This window comes from Danio rerio, chromosome 12 (genome assembly GCF_049306965.1).
Source record: "Danio rerio strain Tuebingen ecotype United States chromosome 12, GRCz12tu, whole genome shotgun sequence".
Taxonomy (NCBI): Eukaryota; Metazoa; Chordata; class Actinopteri; order Cypriniformes; family Danionidae; genus Danio; species Danio rerio.
Genome location: NC_133187.1, coordinates 47,517,903 through 47,536,687, shown reverse-complemented (window position 1 = coordinate 47,536,687; position 18,785 = coordinate 47,517,903). Strand labels below are relative to the sequence as shown.

The following is an 18,785-nucleotide window of genomic DNA, read 5'->3' as shown; positions in this document are numbered from 1 at the left end:
TAAGTATTAAAAGCCATCTTAAATAAGTGGGTTTTGAGTCTTGATTTTGAACAGTGTGAGGGAGTCAATGTTTCTGATGGCAGGTGGTAATGAGTTCCAAAGCCGCAGAGCAGAGTGGCTAAATGCAGTGTCCTGTAGCATTTCATTTGTGGCAAACTATTTCAATACTGTACATATACAGAGTCCATAATAATAGATGGCAATTAAAGTGCCATAGAGCAGTTAGGGGAAGATGATGAGTAAGGAGTCCTCAGGCCATGCATGATGATGATGATGGTCATTCAGACAGCTGTGATGAGGAAGATTATCAAGAAAAAAGCTTAGTCCAGACAAGTAGATGAGGTCCCAACAATACAAACACAGGACACAGTCGGAAAGCATTCGGTATGAGTCTTCAGCAGATGCAATGAACTCAACAAATGTACCATGATATTGTATGTTTCTTCATCTGTATTCTTTCCTTTTTGCATTGTCGCTTTCTGACTGTGTTCTGTGTTTGTGTTGTTGGGACCTTTACTTCTGTGCTTGTCGAGACTAAACTTTCTTCTTGATATTCTTCCTCATCACTGCTGTCTGAATGACCATCATCATGCATGGCCATGCATCCTCATCTTCCCCTTCCCCTCCCAACTTCTCTCTGTCACTTTAATTGCCATAGACTATTATGCTGATGACATTTTCAAGACACTTTAATTTTTCTATCATCTTCCTCTATTCTTTTAAAATCTAAAAAATACACATAAATTGATAAATATAGTTTATCGATTATAAATTATTGTAAAAATACCCACAATGTATTTTAAAATGGTATTTTAGTCACTATTTATATTAATTTAATAATCCAAAAACAGTGTTTTTGCATTGTAGTAGGCATTATGTTGATTACATTACAAAAATGTGACACCGTTGTTCGGAAATAAAGCTCCTTTTATACCTGTTGTATCAAATTTGATACATGATTTTCAACTAAAATCAACTTGAAATTCGCAAGTAGTTTTTAGCCAAAGAGTGTCGAGCTCTTCCACAGCCTGCAGTGTCATGAAAATCCACAAGGGGGAGAATACAAGTATCACATCATATACAACAGGTTTTTAAACAAAGAATTGATCACGTTGAGGTTATATAGGTCTTAGAAACTCGTGTATCAAATATGATGAAAAGGAAAAAAAAAAGGTGCTTAGGTGAGGTTCGAACACGGATCGACGGCGCTGAAATGCAACACGCTGACCGCTGGACTACAATGGGGCTGTTATGCTTGTCAGGCCGGAACGATACTTAATCCTCATCATCACCCTGCAGGCTACATTTTGCTCATGGGGCTGAGAGACAATAAATAAGAAGAGCGGAGCTGCGGCAAAATAATGAATAAAAAGAGTGAGGCTATCGTCAAATAAATAAATAAATAAATGAAAAACAGTGCGACTGCGACTGCTGCTTTCTCCGTTCGCCATGCTGGAGAGGAACAGTCTGTGCAAATGGAACGCAGAGTTGGTGTCATTAGCCCTTTTCACACATACATACAGGTCTGTATGTGTGAACAGGTCCTTTTTGAAAATACCGGTAAATTTGTTCTGGCTATTTTCCGGAAAGAGAAGTTGTAACATTACCAGCAGTTTGCCGGAATGCTGCGCTGTGTGAATGCAGAAGGAAGATTGCCGTAATAAGCGCGTGCACGTCTAGAACGTGCTGACGTGAGACGTCTGCTTTAGCCAATCACAACAGTCAGACGCATTTACGTCCGCGCGGTTTATGAGAATAAAAGCCTTTGAATATTTTTCCAGACACATTTAGCTGCTGAAGTTAGTCAGATCACGTTTATATGTTCTTCTTAATGCCAACTGTGTAAATAATCATCGATGAGATGCTTATGATAAGCCGTTGTTTGTTTACCTTCAAGCTTTGCGTGTGCCTGTGAAACAGACTGTGAGCGCCTGCACACGCACATATTATGAACATCTCGACATGCGAAAGTGATCCAGCGAAAGTTGTTCACAATATTGATCATCCACAGAGTTTGTAATTTAGTCAAATGTTTACAAATACAAGCGCAGCCGTTTAAAGCTCATTTGTGGTGAATGATGTCAGAATTTACCGGTATTTTGGAATGGATGTGTGAATGCTCTTTTCCGGAAAATTTCCGTAACGTCCTCGCCTGTGTGAACAGAGCTTTTTAGAAAATACCGGTAAAGTCGTTCCGGAAATTTTCCGGATATTTACCGGTATCACTGTGTGAAAGGGGCTATTGACTACAGCTCTCATCTGATTGGCTGAAAGGTACGAGTTGCCCTGCTTCTGGCAGGACAGTCTTAAAAATACACACGCACGTATCCAGGGGGAGTCGTACGTGAAAGAGGATTTGCACATTCTCATTCAGGATGAACTCGCAAGTTTTAAACATTCAAAACTTTTTGTACACTCTTATACATTTGCAAATGTTGTTTTGCATTTGTGAAACGTATTTTATGAAAATGTATTTTTATTTTGTGCACGCGAAATTGTTTTGTGAATATAAATAAATATTTTACGCACATGAATTTGGCTACGCATGTGTACATCGTGTCTCTTGCGTGAATTACTTTTGAGACTTTTCTGACTCCATACTCACATCCTTATAAATCCTTGAAAAGATGAATTTCTCCTCTGGGCCACTCTGCGGCTGTCTGTTGGCCTCATAAATCTACTTTTGAACCGTGTGATTACATTCCATGTTAAATGTAGCATGTAAACCAGCTTGGACATCTTAAATGGGGCCTATTATGCTTCTTTTTACAAGATGTAAAAAGTCTCTGATGTCCCTGGAGTGTGTATCTGAAAAAACCACATAAATAATGTTTTATAACTCTTTGAAACTGACCCTTTTAGGCTTTAAATAAAGTTATGCCATTTTGGTGACTGTCGCTTTAAATTTAAATGAGATTGTGCTCTTTTCAGAATAGGGTGGAGCTACAAATGCCTGTGTGTCAGCATAGTAGCAAATTCAAAAACAAGACTAACATCCTATGCAAATGAGGGAGAGATGATCACTAGTGGGCGGGGCTTTCCCCATCTCTTATGACATACAAAGGGAGAATGTCAATCAAAAGTGTTTCTGCAGACTGTTTTAATCAAGTCTGATAATGGAAAATACAATTAATACTTTTTTATTATTAAATGCTGGTTATATTCACACACAGCTGACACACAACTGTGTTTAAACCTCTTATAAAAGTGACTTTTGCATAATAGATCCTCTTGAAAGTGCTTCTGTATGTGTGTTTATTAGAGCTCCCGAGACCTAGAAAGAGACTGACGGATTTAATGATGAAGGCCGTGAAGGAGGGAGGAGATGAAAAACTTGAGAAGTCCTGGGGTTTTCGCTTCTTTCGCAGTCCTGTGGAGGTTCTCGCAGGGGTTGATGGGAAAAAAGCTGCAGGAGTCCGACTAGCCCTTAATAAACTGGAGGTAAACATGCATGACATTTAAAGGGATAGTTCACCCAAAACTGATAATTCTGTCATTATTTACTCACTTGTTTTAAAGCTTTATGAGTTTCTGTCTTTTGTTAAAGACAAAAGAAGATATTGTGAAGAATGCTGGAGTCTGTAACCATTGACTTCCATTTGTGTTTGTTTTGAATCAATGGTTACAGGTTTTCAACTTCAAATTTTTTCATTTTTGTTCAATGGACAAAAGACACTAAATATTCTGTTATATATATATATATATATATATATATATATATATATATATATATATATATATATATATATATATATATATATATATTTATATGTGTTCACTTTAATAAGACTTCAGTTTATTAGCAGGAGCTACTGATTGATATTAATTATAGTTTGCCTTTGCCTTATGTTGAAACTCTCGAACAAATGGAATGGGATGAATGTAATAACTAACATATGTAATAATAAATAACAGATTATATGAAGTGAATCCATTTGTAAATGAAAAAAATAATTCATTCATTTTCCTTTGGCTTAGTCCCTTTATTTATCAGGGGTCTCCACAGTGGAATGAACTGCCAACTTATCCAGCATATGTTTTACACAGCAGATGCCCTTCCAGATGCAACCCAGTATTGGGTAACACCCAAACACACACTCATTATTCGTGACTTGTGTAAGAATATTTTGACGATAAAACATATTTTTTAATAGAATCTATATTTTTTACATTTTTATTCAGGAGATGTTTTAAGGGAAATGTGTATTATGAATAGGAATTTTAGAATATCATTGATCAAACTAATAGATTGTATATGACTCTTTTCAGTGTTGTTATTTGTATATTTTTTGTGCAATCAACCTTTATTTAGAACTGATATGATTGCATTGTATATTTCGTATAGGCTTTGCCATGAATATAGCCAATACTGCTGATATGGCATTAAAAACATCAATCAATCAATCAATTAATCAATCAATTAATATATCAATCAATCAATTAATCAATCAATCAATATGTCAATAAATTTATAAATCAATCAATAAATTAATAAATAAACCAATAAATTAATAAATCAATAAAATAAATCTGTAAATTAATAAATCATTAAATTAATTAAATAATAAATCAATGTCAATCAATAAATTAATTAAATAATAAATAAAAAAATAAATCAATAAATGAATGAATAAATAAATAAATAAACCAAGAAATTAAATCCATAAATAAATCAATAAATTGATCAATAATCAAATCAATAAATAAAATAGTAAATAAATGAATTAGTCAATGAATAAATCTATAAATAAATCAATAAATAAAACAGTAAATAAATTAACAGCTCGGTAAATAAATCAATAAATTAATCAATAATTAAATCAATATATCAATAAATTAATAAGTCAATAAATAAATCAATAAATTAAAAACAAATCAACAAATAAATCAATCAATAAATCAATAATTAAATGAACAAATTAATTAATAAATCAATAAATTAATCAATAAATTAGTAAATGGATAGATCAACAAATAAATACATTAATAAATCAATCAATGAATAAATCAATAAGTCAATAAGTAAATCAATAAATTAATAATTCCATTAATCAATAGATAAATCAATAAATGAATCAATCAATAAGTCAATAAATCAATCAGTAAATTAATCAATAAGTAAATAAATAAATCAATGAATAAATAAATTAATAAATAATAAATCAATCAATCAATAAATCAACCGATCAATTAATTAATAAATCAATCAATAAATAAACTGATTAATAAATAAAAAAATTGTAAATCAATCAGTAAATCAATAAATCAATAAATAATCAAACAATAAATCATTCAATAAATAAATAAATAAATATATCAATAAAAAATCAATAAATTATTCAATAAAATTAATAAATCAATCATTAAATGAGCAAATAAATGAATAAATAAATAGAAACTCTCAAACCGCCTGCAAACATATGAATGTAAATGAATCTGAGTCTGCTTTGGCTGCCGCACACAGTCTTTTTATTTATTTGATCTTAATCATTTATTATGTTTTTCTGGGCTGATATAGAAAGTGTTGCGCAACACGAGACTATTTCTAATCTGTCTACATCCAGATAGTCCTGCTTGAGAGAGAAGAAAAATAATGTTATCACATGCTCACACTCCTACAGCCTCAGTCACGCTTGAGAATAGATGACAGCTGTGCAGACATTATTATTGTAGGGTTCAGTGGATATCTATGGCTATTTTTACATGAGGTTAAACTGCGGTTTCCGTGTGTTTTTACACGTTGCCTTTTGTCTGGTTGACATCAAATCTTGTTGACCTAATTAAGCATGAAGAATTGACATTGGTCGTCAGCTAAATAGAGAACTCTGATTGGTTATTTCAGCAACAAATCAGAGTACGAGTGTGACATAGTGAAGTGACATAGCAAGTAAACAATTCAAGCCAATAGATACATACACTAGATATCGCATAGGGACCCTGAGCATGCGGCAATAGCGCCGCCATATTTGTACAGTGCTCCCAGAACAAGTGTCATTCAACCGCACAAGTCAAAGACAGTGTTACTACATGAAGATGCTGGACTTTAGCGCTGTCTACGGGTGTAGTAACGAGCAAACAAAGAAAACAAAGCACAAAGGCACAACATTTCATAGGTAACATTTTAGTATTTTACGTTTTTGTATGTTATAGACTTTTGTGCTAAGCAGGTAATGTTTTTGATGATAATACAGTCACTTACTGCTTTTTTGTAGGTATTGGCATGTTTGATATGTGTGACAGTTTTTGTATGTGTGCGCAAAACGTAGCTCCGGGGCCACTCTGTCAAAAGTGCATAGGTAGCATTGTTGCATTTTGCTTCACCCACTTCTGAAACCCATAACAAACGTAACATTTTCGCCACTTCAGAGGCGTGCGCAAAGTTTTGTGAGTTATCAAGCATGTTTAGACCCTGATGATGAAAATGGGGCAATTCCAATAGGGCCTATGCACCATTGGTACTCAGTCCCTAATTAGAGAACACTTTAATGCAACAGTTGGTAAGTTAGTTGTTAACTTTTAGCTGCATCTGCAGGTTGTCAGAATAAAAACAAGCTTTTCAGCCATTACGAAGAGCTGCTCAAACCAGATTTGTTATTTCTGTAATACTGGACGTTTTCACGAACAGGCTGGCTGTCATAAATAAACGTAGCAGAGGACAGGAGAATGTGGACAATGTCAATTTAAAACATCAGCTGAAACTGATCTGCAATTCGGCTCTGAACAGGGTCAAGATCTCTGTCTTTATCCAACAGCGTCTAGACTGAAAGCCACTGTAAGAAAAAAGGAAAGAAAACATCAAAGACCAGACTAACATTTACTGAGGAGTGTGTTGTGTCTACACAGAACTGGTCCAAACATTCACTTCAGTGATGAAAGTCTAATTGAGATTTACTGATTTACAGTTACTCCTTTAGCAGATGCTTTCATTCAAAGCGACTTACAAAACATCCGTTTTGCACACTCATCTGATTTTTTTTTTGCTTATTAGATTGAGGTTAAAGAACATCCGTGAAACAAGTGAACATCTGATGGCAATTTACTTCTCTCTTCACACAGATTCAGACCGATGAGAAACTGTAACTGAAGATGCTGGCAATGAAGTTGAGAATGCAACAGCAGTCTTATTTAGAAATAATCGGCCAGGCGGGCAAGGGTCAACAAGAGGTACAACGAGTATATGCAGGAAATCCAGAAGACGTAGTTGAGAAACAAGCAGCATAAACACAGAACAAGGTGAGGAATAGGAAACACTAAACAAGGCTAGGATCAGGAATCATAGCAAAGGAAGCGCTTCATAAAACTAGAGGTTAATAAACAAACAGCAAGACTCAGCAAAGTGTGATCATTGGTGATCCGGAAACAGGTGTGTGTGGTGCATGATGGGATTTGTAGTTTATAAAGTGAAAGAATTGTAGTACCTGTAATGGTGCATGTTTACCAGCGATCTGCAAGCATAGCTGATGCTTGTAACAGCAACGGCCTTGTGTTGCTCAATACTCTCTCAAAGGGACTGGGATTGCAGCCAGGCTCACCGCTGCCCAGTGACTTCAGAATGACAGAGGACAATAATAATTTAAGCTGATAAAAAAAAAAACTTGAGAAAAATCACAGATTTATGCCAAACTTTCTTCTGTCAGCAGGTGGCGCTATGACTGGCAGGTAGAGAAACAGGCGAATGATCAATACAGGTAGCAGCACAAACACAAAACAAGGCAAGGAACAGGATACACTAAACAAGGCTTGGATCATGGCAAAGAAAAGCTTAGTAAAGTGACAAGTTAATAAACAAACAACAAGACTCAGCAAAGTGTGTGGGAATGTAAGCTGCATGAATAGTCCATGCAATCAGTCTTAGATCAGCTACCAGCTGTGTGTGTAATCATCAGTGATTTGGAAACAGGTGTGTGTGTGTGTGTGTGTGTGTGTGTGTGTGTGTGTGCTGCATGATGGGATTTGTAGTTTGAAAAGTGACAAAACTGTAGTCGGTATGATGGTGCATGTTTACCAGTGATCTGCAAGCCTCGCTGATGTTCGTGATAGAAATGTCTTGTGTTGCGCAATACTCTCCATCAATTAGGCCCATATTGGCTAATCGGGAGCACTGGGAGAATTCTGGGAGTTTTTTTTCACCGCATGCGCTTTTGACAGTGTTGTTATTCCACCGGGATGAAATATGAATCCTGTTCTTTGCTGGCTGTATTTCAAATCGTCAGATTAGTAGTAGGGTTGGGCGATGTTGACCAATTTGGCATCGTACTATGTGTTACGATTTTAAAGATGGTAATTCAAGGGAAAGAGGAGTACCATTATTTTTTGGGTGAAACACATAAGGAAACACACAATATCAACAAGTGAGGGACAAAATTCCTAGACCAGCTAAAGGCAATAAAGTGAGTTTATTTACAAAAATATAATAAATATAATAATATAATATCATAATATTATAAATGCCAAAAAAAATGTATATAGAAAGATCATTAAATATTTACAAAGACACATTGAATTTCACAGATAACAAATGATAATCTAATGTGAAACATCGCAATGGACGATGTCATCGTAGGCGGGGGGTGGGGGTGGTTGTTGTTAAATATCAATTAATAAATAACAAATGAATTAATTGTAGCCTACCGTTTCCACTACCTGACCCACATGGTCTGCTTTACCCATAATCAAACCATAAATTAATAAAGTTACACACAAATTATCACCTGTCAATCACTTTTTTTTCTGCGGGACTCTGTGTCGTTATCCGCTTGTTAAGTGTGACGTCATGCGAAGCGGCTTCCGGGTCCAATCGTTCTATTCAACTGTATGGGGAGAGTAATGAAATGGTAATAATAAACGTTTACAAAGCGATTTAATACTTTTGAAAATCACGATCACAATATATATGTCCATGCCTAATATCCGATGGCCAGAAAGTAATAAATTTTTTATAAATTGTTAAAACTTTGGTATTTGTTATTCAGCAAGCCCAGAGATTTTTGATAATAAACAAATAATTTCTCAACTCAAATGAGTGGCAGCTTGGACCCAGAAACAGTATTACATACGTCACCAACACATCACCACTTAACAAGCGGATAAGCAGCTTTTTCCCACAGCTGGTGGAGGAGACAAGAGTTAGTTTGGAGTTCACTGTAATTTGTTTTGTGATTGATGATAACTTTCTTATTTTATTAATATTATGAGGAAATAATAACAAGTAAAGATTCTAGGGCTCGACTGTTTTGGTCGCATATGCGCCCGAAATTGTATCTATGCGACCAAAAAATATATTTGGAAGCATTAGTGTTGGTGCATTTACATTTTCACTGTTTTCACTGCAAAATCCTCACTGTGTGCACAGATTTAGGAGACATTTACGCAGAATGCATCTTTGCACCTAAAAATGCCAAACGCAGCGCTCAGGAGCAGATAAGCAGTTGTTATATGAATTTGCTGAAGTAAAAAAAGCCTGCAATGCTTGCCCCGCCTTTGTGCTCTTCTTATTGGCCCACTGCTCTAACTGAATGCGAATGATTGGTTAATATCAGCTGTCAATCACTCAGTCAGTGCCTTCTGCCTTCAGGAGCTACAACCGCAGAAATGTGAAGCGCTGAAGATGACAGAATGAAAATAACACTGACATATCTGTGTTGTTTACCAGGGTGAGGGTGAAGGCGCGCGGTCAGTGCCCACCGGTCAGCTCGAGGATGTGGACTGTGGTCTGATCATCAGCAGTATTGGTTATAAAAGCCTCCCTATCGAACCCACTGTGCCCTTTGACCCCAGAAAAGCCATCGTGCCCAATGACATGGGAAGAGTGCAGGACGCTGAAGGTGAGAGGAGCATGAACATACAATCAAAATGATTATCCCCCTAGCTGCGTCCCGAATGGCACACTATACACTCATGCACTATGTACTTATGCACTTACACACTCAACAGGATAGTATATTTGTGTAGTTTCGTCCCAAATGGCACACTAATGTTTTTTTACTTAAGCGGAAATTCAAACCGTTTCCCTGATGGTGTTTGACGATCGTCAAATCAGTGAAATAAACGACCGAATTATCAAATAATACCTGCCGTGAGTATAACCGCATTCACCATCGGGAGGCGCTATAATCACTCTCGTAGGAGAATTTTGCTTTCACCATCCAAAATAAATAAAGATATTCAACATGTGCGTCCGATAGCTCCGCCCCTTCCGCTACGTAAGCAAACCTACGGTCGTTGAGTGCATGAAGTGTCCATCATTACACACTTCATTTTTGCGGCTGAATGAGTGCATCATCCGGGTAATTAAAGTGCACTTATTATTTTTAGAGTTTTCAGTGTGAACACACTACTTACACTATTTATACTACAAAATGGCGTAGAATAGTGCATAAGTAAGCGATTTGGGACGCAGCTCCTGTGAATTTGTCAAATATTTCCCAAAGTAATAATTTGCAGTAGTGTATTCACAAGTAAACATTTGTTGTTTTTTTTAGTTTTTGTAGTTAGAGTAACCTTCCTATTAAAATACTTATAATCAGACTACAGCTACTGTTATGGAATATATATTGTTTACACAAAGGAAAGTTATTTACTATTCACAGATATATATATATATATATATATATATATATATATATATATATATATATATATTTCATAATAAACAGCAAGAATGTCGTTGGTTCGAGTCCCAGTTAGCATTTCTGTGTGGAGTTTGCATGTTCTCCCCTGTGTTGGCGGGTGCTATAGGTGAATTGAATAAGCTAAAATAAGCTAAATTGGCCGTAGTGTATGAGTGTTTCCCAATATTGGGTTGCGGCTGGAAGTGCAACATCTGCATGAAACACATGCTAGAATAATTGGCGGTTCATTCTGCTGTGGTGACCACTGATAAGTAAGGCACTAACCCAAAGGAAAATAATGAATATTTTAAGCAAAATATCCAAAGATAAGAAGAAGTAGAAGAGAATATGTGGCTCTTTTTGGATTCTCGGAAGTTGTAGAAATTAAAAATGTAAAACAGGAAATACGTTAAGATCATTGTTTTTGCTTACATCCCTCAAAATTGTCTATATACCCCAATGACTGTAAAAAATATGGACGACGCGACAGCCCTTTTTCCCATTGAACGCCTTGAGGGCAAAACGCCTGCTTGACAGGCACAAACTGTCGCAAAAGACTGCTGAAATTGGAGCCTTGACATGCGCAGAAGGACTGTCTGATGGAGCCAGAGGAGGAGCGGCGGAAATGAGCAGAGTCGAGCTTCCAACCAAACGCTTTATGTAAAATCAACCACGCCCCCCGAACTTCTCAGCATGCGTTTGCTGTCATATCAACACAAATGGATGTAATAACGTTGACAAATATGAGGGTTTTATATATTCAATCGCGCCAGCTCCAGGCCGCAACACATAACCTACTCGCGGCGTCGCGGGCTGATTCCGGCTCGCATGCGGCAGCGCCGGCTCGCTCGGCCGCCGCATCTGGCTCGATTGACTCGGGCTGGAATCGGGCAGTGAGTCCAGGCATCTGGAGTAGGTCCAGCAGAGGTAACATTAGTCAGTCTGAGCTCTAAGAGATAAGTCTCCGGCAGGCGAGAATCTAGCCGAAACTGTGTTTTGCTATCGGGGTGGCTAGGCGTGTATCAGCAAACTAATAAAGCCCGAAAAAAGCCCTGAACTTAGCGAATAAACAGTGTTCCACCAGGATCATGTATGTCAGAAACTATAGTTTACTGCTGAACTCATTTTGTCATGGTAAAATAACACAGAAATCGAATAATAACATTTCAGTCTACTTCAGTCTCCTGCCGAAGCTCAGACGCCGCGCTTTGAGAAACTGTCAATCACAGCTGTCAATCACGATGACACGCCCAGCATTAAATTACTACTAAAAACAAACTGTTTAGAAAAATGAAGATCTGCACCTATTTCAGCACAATAACCAGTGCCTTAATCGACCAGAACTATCTTTCTGGACATTTTATTGCAAGTGTAATATTTTTTTTATTTGGGCTCAAGTCTCCTTCATTAACACGGAGGAGGCGGGCTTTATGACTTGTACTGCAGCCAGCCCCCAGGGGGCGATCTAACGGCCGAAACCTTCACTCAAACGTAGGCTTGCGGCACACTTGATATACCCATATATTTATCCATACAGTTGAAGTCAGAGTTATTAGCCCCTCTTTGATTTTTATTTCTTTTTTAAATATTTCCCAAATGATGCTTAACAGTGCAAGGATATTTTCACAGTATGTCTGGTAATATTATTTCTTCTGGAGAAAGTCTGATTTGTTTTATTTCGGCTAGAATAAAAGCAGTTTTTAAATTTTTAAACACCATTTTAAGGTTAAAATTATTAGCCCCTCTTTGATTTGTATTTCTTTTTTAGCCCCTTTAGGCTAATTTTTTTTTTTTGATAGTCTACAGAACAAACCATCATTATACAATAACTTGCCTAATTACCCTAACCTGCCTATTTAACCCAATTAACCTAGTTAAGCCTTTAAATGTCACTTTAAGCTGTATAGAAGTGTCTTGAAAAATGTCTGGTCAAATATTATTTACTGTCATCATGGCAAATATAAAATAAATCAGTTATTAGAGATGAGTTATTAAAACTATTAAGTTTAAAAATGTGTTGAAAACATCTTTTCTCCATTAAACAAAAATTGGGGAAAAATAAACAAGGGGGCTAATAATTCAGAGGGACTTCAACTGTATATATCCACATATTTTGCATAATAACTAAAGAATATTCCATTTATTCAACAGTTGCACGTGCCTTAAAAACAATGAATCAAGAAATGTGTTTGTGTATTATTCTTCAGGTCTGTACTGCAGTGGCTGGGTGAAGCGAGGGCCCACCGGTGTGATCGCCACCACCATGAATGACAGTTTTGATACGGCGCGTGTTATAATTCAGGACATGGAGACTGGAAAGCTGGATGTTTCAGTCAACAAACCAGGAGCAGAGGCCATAACTGGACTTCTGCAGACACGAGGTCCGTTTCACTTACAAGCAAAACACACCAAAACCTGTAGTAAGCTGCAGCGTCCTGAAACTCTCAGAAATTATTATTTTAATTAGAAAATTAAATATCAAATATTAGATTAGTTATTATTCTTTATGCATACTGATGAATTGCATATCTACATTACAATCATACTCTATTGGCAGCACATTGTTTATATATATATATATATATTTATATTTATATATAGTTGAAGGCAAAATTATTAGCCCTCTTGTGCATTGTTTGTCAAATATTTCCCAAATGATGTTTAACAGATTCAGGCATTTTTCACAGTATTTCCTATAATATTTTTTCTTCTGAAGAAAGTCTTATTTGTTTTATTTTGTCTAGAATAAAATCAGTTATTAATTTTTTAAATAATATTAAGGTCAATATTATTAGCCCCCTTAAGCAATATTTGTTTACAATATTGCAATATTGTCTGCAGAAGAAAACACTATATTCTTTAGATATTTTTATGTTGTGCGTTGACTTGTATAACTCCAAAAAAGAGATAAAACATGATTAATGGAAATAATTAAAAATAAAATTATAAAAGTTTATTTTTAATACTTATTTCATTGAAAGCTGTGATTACAGATTTTGTACCTTTATTTCTGAGAGTGTAACATGAACTCTAATATCTAATATGCTACTGAATATAAACACTTAAACAATGTGCTGCCAGTAAAGTCTGCTTCTATAGAAGACATGCAAAGCTTTAGTATGCATAAAGAATAATTAATAATATGCATATAAATATATATTCAAAAACATTATTGGGCAAAATAGTGCATTTTTAATAAAAATAACATGCTATGCTAGGTGGTAAATATCAATAAGTAAGTCTATTTGAGCAGTATTTCATAAGTATGATGGTATTTCAGTACCATATTACATAATAATGGGCAGCACAGTGGTGCAGTGGGTAGCACAATTGCCTCACAGCAAGAAGGTCACTGGTTTGAACCCCAGCTGTGTCAGGTGGCATTTCTGTGTGGAGTTTGCATGTTCTCCCCACATTCGCGTGGGTTTCCTCCAAAGACATATGGTATAGATGAATTGGGTAAGCTAAATTGTCCGTGGTGTATGTGTGTGAATGAGTGTGTAGTGAAGTTTCCTAGAGATGGGTTGCAGCTGGAAGGGCATCCGCTGTGTAAAACATATGCTGGATAAGTTGGCGGTTCATTCCGTTGTGGCAACCCCAGATTTATAAAGGGACTAAGCTGAAAAGAAAATGAGTGAATGAATAAATTACATAATAATAATAATCAGATAAATAGGACATACATATGTCATACAATAATGGGATTAATCTAACACATTTTCATTTTAATATTATGTTATAACAGTGTATAGATCATGCTTTTTTAATGTTCTGAAAATTGGAGATTAAGCATAATATTGCATAGACAAAGTCTGAGTAATGTCACAATAATGACAGCAACGGCAGGTATAATTTTTCATAATTATTCTAATCCATCCTTATTATTTAAGTGCATTTATGATCTAAAGAGATCAGGAGTGTTCATGAAAGTGCATTAGTCACTCTTGACAATAAATGTCAAGAGTCCACAGTAAAAGCATCTTCCCAACATTATGTTAAAGGGATTCAAATGATTGTTCACTCAAAAATGAAGAGGTGTGGCTTTATTGTGAATGTGGTGAACTTTTTTAATTGACATATTTTACCCAAGTAGGCACTTAGTCCACTTTTTCCACCACTGACTTATCAAAAACAAAATGTAACCTACTTTATTACAATTCTCTATAGCGTGATCAGTTGTTTAGTCACAAATTGTAGCTATATTATAAAGATATTAAGATGACACGCATAAATAATTATTTCTGGAGAATTGCTTTAAAGCGATGTGTGTTTTGAAAATAACCATGTAAATAATTTTGTAATCAATTCTTTAACACTAGATCATGGAGTTTATACCTTATATTTTTAGATTACTTATAGATTACTTGGGTAGATTACTTTAAAGTTGTAATCAGTTGGTAATGATTTTTTTTTTTTGTAAAATTGGTAGTCGCTATTATAGTCGATGTTATAGTAGTTATTATACACTCACCGGCCACTTTATTAGGTACACCTGTCCAGCTACTTGTTAACACAAATTTCTAATCAGCCAATCACTTGGCAGCAACTCAATGCATTTAGGCATGTGGACATGGTCAAGACCATCGGCTGCAGTTCAAAGCGAGCATCAGAGTGGAGAAGAAAGGGGATTTAAATTACTTTGAAGTGGCATGGTTGTTGGTGCCAGATGGGCTGGTCTAAATATTTCAGAAACTGCTGATCTACTGGGATTTTCATGCACAACCATCTCTAGGGTTTACAGAGAATGATCTGAAGAAGAGAAAATATCCAGTGAGGGGCAGCTCTGTGGGCGCAAACGCCTTGTTGATGCCAGAGGTCAGAGGAGAATGGCCAGACTGGTTCCAGCTGATAGAAAGGCAACAGTAACTCAAATAAGCACTCGATACAACCGAGGTCTGCAGAAGAGCATCTCTGAACACACAACACGTCCAACCTTGAGGCAGATGGGCTACAGCGGAACAGGAAACTGATGCTACAATTCACACAGGCTCACCAAAACTGGACAATAGAAGATTGGAGAAACGTTGCCTGGTCTGATGAGTCTCCATTTCTAGTGTGACAGTCGGATGGTCGGGTCAGAATTTGACATCAACAGCATGAAAGCATGGATCCATCCTGCCTTGTATAAACTGTTCAGGCTGGTGGTGGTGATGTAATGGTGTGGGGGAGATTTTCTTGGCACACTTTAGGCTTATTAGTACCAATTGAGCATTGTGTCAACACCACAGCCTACCTGAGTATTGTTGCTGACCATGTCCATCCCTTTATGACCACAGTGTACTCATCTTCTGATGGCTACTTCCAGCAGAATAACATGAAATGTCATAACGCGAGAATGATCTCTGACTGGTTTCTTGAACATGACAATGAGTTCACTGTACTCAAATGGCCTCCACAGTCGCCAGAGCTCAATCCAATAGAGCTATTTTGGATGTGGTGGAACAGGAGATTCGCATCATGGATGTGCATCCGACAAATCTGCAGCAACTGTGTGATGCTGTCATGTCAATATGGAGCAAAATCTCTGAGGAATATTTCCAGTACCTTGTTGAATCTTTGCCATGAAGGATTAAGGCAGTTCTGAAAGCAAAAGAGGGTCCAACCCGGTACTACTCAGGTGTACCTAATAAAGGGACAAGTTAGTGTATTTTTCACTTTCATTGTTATGTACACATTTTGAACTTTATATATTATTGTTTTATTACTATTATTATTATTATTTATTTATATTAGCATATTTCAATATACTTTATGGCTCCGTCGGGATAGGGTGGGTGTTCTTTGGTTGGTTTGCATTACTAATACAGTAAATATATATATATATATATATATATATATATATATATATATATATATATATATATATATATATATATATATATATATATATATATATATATATATACCCCTCTGATGACATGTACAGAGGGTGAATGTCAATCAAAGTGTTTCTGCAGACTGTTTTAATCAAGTCTAATTATAAATAATAGAGTTAATTAATATTTACCATTAAAAGCTGGTTGTATTCACACACTCTTCCCACTCAACTGTGTTTAAACCTCTTATAAAAGTGATTTTTGTATAATAGGTTCTCTTTAAATGTTACATTGCCATTAAAAAAGACATTTAGGCAACCTCAATTAAAGAAAAAATGCCTTTAATTTTAATGTTAAACACTGGGATTTGAGTATGATTAGGCTTAATTGTGTGTGTGTGTGTGTTATGATACTGTTGAAGGTAATTATGTGATGAAGCCAAAGGACTACTTTCCCACTTGTTGGTAATCAGGCAAAGTCAAGTCAAATAGTATGTGACCAACACAATTAAAGTATAATTTATTTATTTTAGCAGGAAAGCACTTCATTGTTTGCACATTTTAATCTCCTGTTGCATCATTTTATTGCTGTGTGTGTCGTGGGTTTGAACTGCAGCTGCAGGGTGTTTAGGACCAAACGGATGCTGAACTCTTCCAAGTTTTATCATGGAAACTTGTTTAGGGTCCAAGCGAATTCAAGTTGAAAGACACGACTGATAGAACAAAGGAGACCACCAAAGTTCATCTCTGTGTCTTGTCTGCCAGCAGGAGTGAGAATGGTGCTTTTTTCAGAGTGGGAGAAGATTAATGCAGAGGAGGAGAGGAGAGGAAAAGCGCTGGGAAAACCCAGAGAAAAACTCCTGGATGTTGAGAAAATGCTGAAGATCGCCTGGTCCTGAGATTCTCCCGTCTGAAACACTCCCAGAGTAAAACAATCTACGATCTGCTGACATCATGACAAAAAAACTGGGTTAGCTTTGAACCGTTTTCTGGATTTTCTCTCTCACGTGTTGTTTATATAGCCTGTTTGACGCATTTGTTTGACCCCGAAGAAATTAGATGACATCCTACAGGGTGTGTGTGAATGTTGTTAAACAAATGCATATGGATAATCATGATCGACCAAATATTTTAGTGAAAAGGGAAAGTTCACCCAAAAATGAAAAATTCCTTACTCTTTACTCACTTTACACTTAATCAGTTTCTTTTCTTCAGTTGAACACAAAAGAAGACATTTGGAAATAGTGCTGGAAAATAAAACATAGGAGGAACTAAAATACTGGGGATGCTTTGCAACATTCTTCAAAATATCTTCTTTTGTGTTCAACAGAAGAAACTAAATAGTTTTAGAACAAGTGGAGAATTAGGAAATGTTTTTGGGTGAACTATAGCCCTTTATCACTGGGAAAGCAACACCTAAATGACAAACTACACTGCAAAAAAAAAAGTATATATATATTAGGGCTGTCTCGATACTGGAATTTGGTACTAGTCGATACTAAAATTTAAAAAACGTCTATTGCTCGCTGTAAATCCTTATACTTGAGCGTTCTTAAACAGTGCTGATTGGATTGTGTTCATGTGCTCAACAGAAATGACTGTGATTGGCCGTGAAGGTCATCAGTTTACCAAACTGAGTGTAACCACAGATACAGGGACACTGGAGTATTTTAAAGCCGTTATTCATCAGCGGATCACTCGTATGTCAGCTTATAGACAAATAGACGTGACTTTGAAGCTTTTTAGTATGCCTGTATCTGTGTTTGCATTCAGTAAATAGCAGTGAGTTTGGTGAACTGATGACCTTCAGAGCCAATCACAGTCATTTCTGTTGAGCACGTGAACACAATGACCAATCAGCATTGTTTAAGAACGCGCTCAACAGCGATTAAATGTTCACGTTTTTAACATTTCAGTACCGATTGGTATTGAATTCCAATATTGAGACAACCCTAATATATATACACGTGTGTGTGTGTGTGTGTGTGTGTGTGTGTGTGTGTGTGTGTGTGTGTGTGTGTGTGTGTGTGTTTGTGTGTTTGTGTGTGTGTTTGTGTGTGTGTGTGTGTGTGTGTGTGTGTGTGTGTGTGTGTGTGTGTGTGTGTGTGTGTGTGTGTGTGTGTGTGTGTGTGTGTGTGTGTGTGTTTGTGTGTGTTTGTTTGTTTTTGTGTTTGTGTGTTTGTCATTAGGGTGTTGCTTTCCCAGTGATAAAGGGCTATAGTTCATCCAAAAACATTTCCTAATCCTCCATTTAGGTTTCTTCTGTTGAACACTCCTGTTTCTAGTCCAAATATGTAAAAATTATTAAATCAAGAATAAAAAAAATGTATCAAAATAATGCCCTGTTTTCAGACGAAAAA

The 18,785-nt window shown here is 36.2% G+C and overlaps 1 protein-coding gene across 2 annotated transcripts in view; it reads left to right on the top strand.

Annotated features, from left to right (window-relative positions):
• fdxr (ferredoxin reductase) overlaps window positions 1-18,785 on the top strand; it is a 42,088-nt gene extending 23,303 nt beyond the window's left edge. For both annotated transcript variants that reach the window (XM_005169494.6, XM_003199654.7), the window contains 4 exons: window positions 3,263-3,441; window positions 9,653-9,824; window positions 12,818-12,991; window positions 17,194-18,785. In XM_005169494.6, coding sequence (XP_005169551.1) covers window positions 3,263-3,441; window positions 9,653-9,824; window positions 12,818-12,991; window positions 17,194-17,324 — 656 coding nt within the window. In that variant the 3' untranslated portion in view covers window positions 17,325-18,785. The remainder of the gene's footprint in view (window positions 1-3,262; window positions 3,442-9,652; window positions 9,825-12,817; window positions 12,992-17,193) is intronic.